Source organism: Emydura macquarii, unplaced genomic scaffold (assembly GCF_026122565.2).
Source record: "Emydura macquarii macquarii isolate MOO-44397 ecotype Brisbane River unplaced genomic scaffold, CSIRO-AGI_Emac_v2 contig_1644, whole genome shotgun sequence".
Taxonomy (NCBI): domain Eukaryota; kingdom Metazoa; phylum Chordata; order Testudines; family Chelidae; genus Emydura; species Emydura macquarii.
Window position 1 is genome coordinate 1,911,895 of NW_027131781.1, and position 9,261 is coordinate 1,921,155.

The following is a 9,261-nucleotide window of genomic DNA, read 5'->3' on the forward strand; positions in this document are numbered from 1 at the left end:
TCATATTTGCAAACTGTCATTTCTTTTTCTGTAGACGGAGCATGATCAGTTCTTACCTTTTCCTTACAAGTCTTTTATTTACAAAACAATATCTGTACTTCTCTCCTGAGTTCTGACCTTTGTTTAAAATGCAGTGCCAAGAGTACACAGTAATTAACTCCGAGCTAATTAAAGCAATTGTCTCTAACATTTTTAGGCACTTTTGAGAGGGAAATGCATAATGTTTCAAAATTTGAGTTTCTGCTTTCTTCTAATCTGTTATATGAAACTATTTTTGTGCATCTCCTCAGAACTTTTAAAAATTAGTTCATATATAAGAATAGCCAACATAGCTGAGGATTTGGGGGGAGGAGAGGAGTGTATGTAGGAGCTATGATTGCTCAAATAAGAAACATAGTATTGTTTTATATTTGCTGGGTGGGTTTTTGAGGGGTTTTTTATGTGACTGAATAAACACATGTAGGACATATACCTGTGCATGTAATCTTCGTTTCCTTGTATCTGACTTAGGCTTTTTGTGAAAATTAGTGCAATAAAAAAGATTTACAAACATAGCTGAAGAGAACTCACTTAAAAATGCAAGCAAATATTTGTGGAAAACCTTGATCAGTATTTGCCAACCTCTATTAATCACATGCTTCTGTACACAGTGAAGTATTAGCTTTTCTTAAAACAATGCCATTCTCACAGTCAAATCATCCACTTCACCTGCATTTTTCTCTGATACTAATGTCTTAGTGGTATTCTCCCATTCAGTTTTTCTGCGTTTAATTGCTTTTTACGAGTCACTTTACATCTGTCACGATTTTCTTTTTTAAGCTCACATCTCCAATTTGTAAAGGTTGTACTGCTGTTTAATCTAGTCTCCAGTTAGCTGCAATCCTTCCAGGTTCATATTTGTGAATTTGATTAGCATAACACATACTGTCCTCCAAATAGTTGACAAATTTTTTGAATCGTATTGGACTCAGACCCTCTGGGTACTCCACTGAACACACTCAACTTGACATTAAACCAATCATCTTTTCTCATGTATTTTTAGTTTGTATATCCATTTTGTAGTTCCAACTAATTCACATTTTTCTAGTACCTTATTTCACTGAGTGGAACTATTCCTCAGACCTTGCTTAAAAGCACAAGAAGATATTTACTACATTTTCTAAACTTTAAATCGTAGCAGGAAAGTTAGTATAAAGATATAGTAATGACATAGTTCAACAAAAATATTCCAAAGACTCCAGACAGATCTTTGTTTGACTGGACCTATAGACAGCATGGTGCACTCAAGAGACTAGCTGAATTTCTTTTGAAGTATTTATACTTCACCAATTCGAATAGAAAACCACCAATCCTCTTTCTAAGGAGAATATTTTCAATTTTTATCAATGTGATGGTAAAAGTGAGGCAAATCTGAATTCAAAATTCTTCATTCTCATGGATAAATCCTGGCATTTGAGGAAAATGTGAATGGTATTTCTGGATCTTCATATATGGAGCCTTTTATTTAAACACTTTTTTTCCCTCCAAAGAATGAAGCCCATAGTAACCAAATACCAGAATACTCGCTGGCATGTGCCACAGACAGCAGAATTCTCAAAACTCCTCTTAAATAATCAAGTAAATCTTTTTTCATGGAGCTATTTCATAAGAGTATTCGTTTTTCACAACTGACATGACTACGAGAACTGAAGGTTCTAACCTATCATCTGCTTTCAGTTAGTCCTTTCTTTTCTTTTTCTTTTCTTTCCTTTCCTCTTTGCTTCTGACTGAACGCTTTGCCTACTTCACAGGCCGGTTCTTTGATGAGAACGAATCCCCTCTTGATCCGCAGCATGGCTCTAAACTGGCGGATTATAATGGGGATGATGGTAACGTGGGTGAGTATGAGGCAGACAAGCAGGCTGAACTGGCCTACAATGAGGAAGAGGATGGTGATGGTGGAGAAGAAGACGTCCAAGGTGAGCTTGGGCCGTGTCTCCATCCCACTAAAGAAAAATCCACACTGAGTTTGCGTGTTGAATTTGTGTGCAGCTTCTAAATTGTTAATCAAAACTGCGTTAACGTTCTTAGGCAGTCTTTCATTTATGTTTATACTTCCTGTTTCAAAACCAACCATATAACTGTTTTCAATACAGAATATTTTAACTACTGTATGAAACTTTGAAACAATCCTTACATTGCTATGCTAGTAAAGTCGAGACAACTGAAATTTCAGGAACAGTTTTATTTGCCTCCAGTAACCAAAAAGTCTCTTAGCTAGTTTTTTTGAACACACAGCTTCTGACATTCATTAAAGTAAATTTCAAATGCATATTAATATGTATTTTGAGAATACAACTTATATCTGTAGTATTCACAACTATCTTGAGTGCTACACATTTGCTGAAGATAAAATGATCAGCACTTAGCTAAATGGTATACTAAACATTTTTGTGCTTAATACACAGATTCAACAGACATTCAATTTACTCTATTAATTAAATTTCTGAACTAGTGAACTCAGTCATAGTCTAATATCCATTTATATGTGCATGCCTCCATCTTTTGTTCTGTGTGCACGTCAGTGTATTGACCCTTCATTGCCTGTCACCAATTACACTAGCTATGTTGTATGGTGGTGTAGTAGTATATTGTGGTGAAATTGTTTAGGGTACTAAATATTTTGAGCTGTTCTATATGGGCCCTGTTTTTGATTATCTTATTGTAACCGCATATTCTTTTCCTGAAAAGTTCCCAGATAACAGGGTTTGTACAGCAGGAAATAAATGTGAGAGACTTTCTTCTCAGCATAGTTAATGGAGACCCTAAATATGGTTAGAACTAACTGACTCTTGTAGCTGTGCATCTAAATATGCATCATACTGTGTCTCTGTTGGTATGGAGAAGCTAGTGAACAGGTGAAAAGAGAGTTCCTAAGTACAGATCAGAACTTTGGGCAATGAATTAACTTACTGACAAACAAAGTTTACTGCTGCTTCTCCAGCATGAGGCCCTTGTTCTTGCAGTTCTGATCAGTTGTGACGGGCGTATTTCTAAATGCTCTGGATTACTGTCTTCAGTTTCTTCTGAACAGGGCTGCCATGTCTGCAGTTCTAATTGTCTGTCTGTAAAACCCACTCTGTATCTTCAGTTGGAAGATCTAACCGAGTAGAATACGCAACTTGCTAGTTTTATTTCTAGAAATACGGGATTTCTGCTCTTAACCTTATGTCTTGTAAAGATAAGGGAAGAGTCCTCTCTAGACACTCTCATGTGTAACTATATTTAAGCCACGCACCAAGATTTTAAAAAATAGAAACCTACAGTTAGGCTCTTGTCTGGTTTTTAAAAAGAGATGAACATCCAACAGCTGCCATTCACCTCAGTAGATACTTGTTGGATGCTCATCTCTTTTGAAAACTCAGGCAGGTGACTAAATATTACCCCAGTTTAAAATCTTGGCCATGTTGCCTAGCTGTTCATTTTAGCCCCTACAATATTATGAGTACTCCTTAATCTTCTCAAAGTGCTAGTTTTCTGTATTCCACTCAGTACAGTTCTCCTCCCTCTTCCCCCGCCTACCCCTGTGCTCTATGAATCTCATAAATTAGAGGTGAGGAAAAAACTGATTAGGCCATCTGGTCCAACCCTATGGGCCAATGCAAGATTGTTCCCCTGCAGCATGAGCAGGTCTTGCTGAACTGAGTAGCTCGGTGTTCTTAGGTTGGACTGAGTTTTGACTGGCTGGCCTTTCAAAACTAACCCACCATTATAGTGGTTTCTTAAAGAACAGTTCTACAAGGTATGTTGCTGGGAAATTGAAAAGTCAGGCACAGAGAGCTGTGGTTAAATTCTACTGAATCGAATATGCCTTGGGTTGTAAATTGCTTTAAGTTTTTTGTGCTTAATATTGATTTGGATCAGCTGGTTGTAAAGAGAACTAAAGTTATAATGACTTTGTAAAAGTCTTGGACATTTACAGATATGATGCCAGCCAATTCAGTAGTCTGGATTTTTGGGCTTTACTTTGGAACAACAGGCAGGAAACTTAGATTTTTGGGACTCCTACTGTCTATATAAACAGTGACAATGGGCTTGACTTTTGTCAGTAAAGGTTAGTGTGTTGACTTGTGAGGATTAGCCTGAGAAGAAGATTGAGTGGCAGATATGATCTCTGCAGGTTCAAGATGAAAGAAGGGTCTTGGAACTTAAGTGTAAAGGAATGACAATTGGGCACTTGGCCCTCTTTTGTGTGTACTGGTTATTCGTCTAATTTTGGTGTACAGATCACTGGCATGAAAAAGCCAACATTTCATTCTGGGGAAGCATTAAAAGTGTGTTTAGTCTACACATGCTTTTCTGTGATATGGCTTCATTGTTGGAATAAGTGGAAAGAAAAAATCTGAATGGCTTCTGACTAAAGTGAAACCAAAACGTTTCTGGAAAATATTTGGTGGCTTTAAATGCAAAGCAGAAAGTATTGTAGGTGCAAACTAAATTAGGCAGCTCTTGTTTCATGTCACAATATAATGTTTAGGTTCCAGGTTGATATTGCTATTAAATACAATGTTTGCAAATTTGATATTCACATGAGAGATCACCCGGGGGATGAAGTCTTGTTGAGTGGCTTTAATGCACCAAAAGCATCATTTTAGACTCCTGCATTGAGTCTTTGGTTCAACTGAAATACACACAATGCCATAGGTTCAGGAGTTTGCTCTTTATTAGCTACCTCTTAAGAAACTAGAGCACATTTCACAAAGTTAAATTTGAGATTTGGACTACTGCAATATGAGGGTAAGACTTGTTACAGAATTATTAGAAGGATGCTAATTCTTAAAACTGACACTTTCTAGTCTGCAAATACCAAGTGCTTTAGGAAAGAGGGGGATGTGTGTATGTATAAGATGCCAAAAGGTTTTAGTGTTAGACACATACAAGGGAAGACATAATTAAACCTCTTCTAACAGTGAAACTTGCCCATGTTACTTCTAGGAATGGAAGGGATGCAACAGATGTGAAAAAAGGGAATTATAAGCTTTGAAATACAGCAACAGGGAATTCTGAAAGGTACTTGGAACTTCAGCTTTCTTGGTTTGAGAGCAGGTGGCACAAAGCCCACAGGAAAGAAAAGGCCAGAGCCCTATGTTAAATTGGAAAGAAGAAATAGAACAGGACAGTAACATTTGACCATTGCTGTAGTAGCCTGTTGCTATATTGCAAAATTCAGTGAACCTCAAAAATCTACTTTGACTCTGCCATTTAAAAACATTAACCTTTCTGAAATAAGGGACAAGTGTGCCTTCTAGACAAATTACTATGGGTGCTAGTAAAGTAACCATGTTAGAGATAAATAGTGAGCTGCTTTAGTTAATTTATACAATTTGGAAAAGGAACAGCAGCTGAGACTCTGGAATTCTTTGAGGGGAAAAAGACCCAAAGAAACAAAGCTGGAAAGCCGGAGGGGTAGAGTGTTGAAACTCTGGAAGAGAAGAGACAAAACTTCTCTTGCTTTCCATTGAGGATGAAGTTAGAAATCTATCAAAAGCCTAACAACCAAAGGGTGATATGAAGGATGCAGTCCACTTGCAGTGTTCATACATGGTATCTGATTAGAAATTCTACCACTTTCCAGCATCTGAGCTTAACGATGGTGGGCATTCCCCTTGGATCTCACCCTCCAAAGAAATCTTTCATATTTACCTCTGGCTAATGTCTGGCTTAAAATATTTTTTTCGAAGTCCTGAGCAGGTAAATGTCATAAATGACAGGGTGGATATCAACCATGTGATAGCCTTTCTGGATAACTGCATTCATCTTTTGGGCAGAATGGGATAACTGAGGATTTTATCATAGGCAGTATTATGACATTGAAAATGAACATGCAACAAAGTGAATTGAACTGAAGATGAAAGAAAGCTATAAAAAAATTTGTTACGGCTAATATATAAAATACAAGACTGAAACCTAGAGTTTGCTGTTTAAATACTCCATAAGACACACTACTGTGGTGTCTCAGTCACAAACGTAAACTTTAAAATAGCAGACTCCAAAAACACTTATTAAATGTACAATTGAAATACTGGGCATGAATTCCACTGCTGCAAAATTGACTGTGACAAAGATTTTGGAGTGTTCCTCCTTTTTATGCTCATGAGGAAAAGAGAGAAGAAATGTATAGCTTGGTAGACATTTTTGGCAGTGGGAGCTAAAGGCAAAAGTAACTTTTCTGCATGAGGCACACACTTATATGGGATCTTGTAATGCACTGTCTGTGAAGGGGAGGTGGGGGGTGGTGGAAATGGAGAAGCCACAAAGTTTCAAGAGTTCTTCTAGAAAGAATTTGGATATAACAGGATTGTCTGGCAAATTTTAAAGGGACATTCTCAATTGGTAAATGTAACCAGTCCTAGAATCTCCTAAAATTAATCAAATCTCTGAAACTCAGCTCTCCAAAACAAGGATATCTAGCACTGTCAAAATCCCACTTCTTTAGCAGAGGCAATCCAAAAAATGAAGATCACTGGGTTTATAATTAGATATACCCATCATGCCATCAATGTGCTTTCTCTAACTACTCCTATTCTTGTGAGAAGGCAGATTTAATGTGGTGTGCATTTATGTCTGTAACCAGATGTGTTCTGGGAAGCTATTTTTAAATGAATTTCAATGGTGATCATTTAGTGGTATATTAATTTTAATCTGAATATTTCAATTGCAGATGATGAAGAGAGAGAACTTCAAATGGACCTTGGAGACTATGGAAAGTCACGCTTCAATGATGTGCTTTAGAGCCTGAATTTAACTTTATCTAAGACAATTTGCAATAGAGTTGAAGTACTGCAAAACTGAACCATTTTTGTTTCAGTGTTCCTTAAGTTAAGATGGTAATAAAGAAACAATAATAGGTTACTTAAAATAAATTTACTTAATGTTAGTTAAGTAATAGGAGACATAAAATACTGTATATATGTACATAGTTGTACTATTTCAAATTGTATTATCAAAATGACACTTCTGTTCTGTTAGTGAGCCAATTAAATGTAAAGACTGTACCTTACCTGTAATCTTTGCATTTAAAACAAACTAATATATTACCAATTTAGGCTGGATTGTTTCTACAAATTAGGAAACCTTGTAAACTGAAGAACTTGTACAGTTTGTATCTTACATATGGAACAAATATACTGTGGAAACGATTGGGCAGCCAAAGGACTCCTTTTATAGAGGAATATAAAATATCTGTATGAATGAAAATACCCCTTTTTGTTTTCCATGGGTGCTGTATTTTGTAGGTATGCTTACAGTTGAAACAACTGAATGAAAATGTGTAAAACATATTTATGGATTGCACCTTCTTTAATATAATTAAGGACAGAGATAGGTCACTGAAACATTCTACAGTAACATTCCAGAAATCAGTACCATTTAATCCTAGCATACTGTGACCAAAGTTTATATCCAGAGGTGAAAATCAGTGATATTAGAGTAATAGTAATTTGATACATGCTGGAAGAATTATAGCTAGCTGATTTCACCAGTCAAACTAAAAACTGAATCAGTATTTTAACACTTCCCTTAACAAAACTGTAGGAAATGTATTTGCTTACACTTCAAAGGATGCAAGTGTTTCTTAAATTAGAAGTAGTCTATAACAGTTCTGTACAAATAGTTCACAGTAGAGAACACTCAAACTATGTGCAGTCTTCGCAATCATTAGATATAATCGTACGAACCCTCTAATTTAATGAACAGCTCAAGTCTGTCATTTTAATTTAAGTTTAATACTCTGATACAGATCTCTTCAAACATTTGACATTGCTGCACTGTTGCTTTTCTATCTCAGAAGAATTTGTAAGGTAGATACTCTTTTGTATTCTGGGTTTAAACACTTTCTGAATTCTGCAGAACTGGTTTTGTTTATCTAGTCAGTTCAAATTTAAGGTTATTAACACTACCTGCTTCTCAAAAAGGGCTACTGTGAATAGAATTTATGGGGCCTATGACGGGGGTGATTGTACTTTGCTATCTCTGTACTCAGGTTCAAATTTAAAATAGCATCATATTACATTTAAGGTTCGTTGTGATGATTAAGTGAACATTTTGAATGAATTGGAAAGGCGATATTCATTTTTGACTAGAAAGATCTTCAATAACAAGTCTTAAATATACAGTAACTTCTTCATGAAAAGAAATCATTAGGAAGATTCTGATTAAGCATATGATTTTTTTTTTCTTGAGCTTTGTATACTTAAGCCAGGACTCTCTCTCATTTCTCTCTCTCTCTCTCTCTCTCACACACACACACACACACACACACACACACACACACACACACACACACACACACACACACACACACACACACACACACACACACACACACACACACACACACACACACACACACACACACACACACACACACACGTACGTGGAGCGAGAGAAAATATTTTCAACTTGAAAACCTGCTCAGTGGGATGCCATATTACCAGCACAATACTATACAAGTCTCTAAATTTGAAAACTAACAGTCTTCAGGAGATAATACTGTACTTGAATGTGGCAAGGTTTTACTTAAGATACTTTCAAAATGTAATTTTTGTCATGAATGAGGTGTTCAAGATTCAGTTACTGAGACCAACATTTATTGGGTTCTAATAAATTAAGTTGTTAAAAGTTTCACTGTGTCATTATTGGCTTTGTGGACTATTTTAGCCAAATCACATTTATCTGAAGTTAATTCTTTTCACCTTGACTTCTTGCTTTTTTTCTTTTAACTGAATTAATGTCTTCATGAAAGAGGGATTCCTGAATACTTAGCCATGTTTAAGCAAGTGCAGTGAAAGCTGCTGTTTATATGCCAACCAGGAGAGTTATTTTGGATGAGACCATAGTTCAAGATATGCTTTCTAAATACAGGATATTAACTTAGATTTTCATATGTAGACAGTCTAGGCCACTGCAGAACCTAGCACACCTTCTAGGTTGGTTTAAGAAAGTTATAATTTCCCCTTAATACCAAATGCCAGAATGAAATGTGGACACTAAATACTTTAACATCCTGGGGAAAGAGTAATTTAGGTGATAAACTGATCATTACTACACTAATTTTAAATGTTTTGAACCTAGACAGTTATATACTAAGTCTAATATCAGCTTAGAGTAACTTTAGTGATATGTTTCCTTTCTTCCATACTGAAACAACTTGACCAAAGTGCAGATACTAAGTATACCTGTTACATAAATCTGTCACTATGTAACTCAATGTTCATTTTTCAT

General features: G+C 36.0%; 1 protein-coding gene across 3 annotated transcripts in view; it reads left to right on the forward strand.

Annotated features, from left to right (window-relative positions):
- Positions 1-8,661, forward strand: part of GOLM2 (golgi membrane protein 2) — a 29,832-nt gene extending 21,171 nt beyond the window's left edge. Inside the window, exons 9-11 of one of the 3 annotated variants that reach the window (XM_067555449.1) lie at positions 1,791-1,958; positions 4,975-5,049; positions 6,701-8,661. In XM_067555449.1, the coding sequence (XP_067411550.1) occupies positions 1,791-1,958; positions 4,975-5,000 (194 nt within the window). In that variant the 3' untranslated portion in view covers positions 5,001-5,049; positions 6,701-8,661. The remainder of the gene's footprint in view (positions 1-1,790; positions 1,959-4,974; positions 5,050-6,700) is intronic. The other 2 variants (XM_067555448.1, XM_067555450.1) reach the window with 2 other exon arrangements.
- The last annotated feature ends 600 nt before the right edge of the window (positions 8,662-9,261 follow it).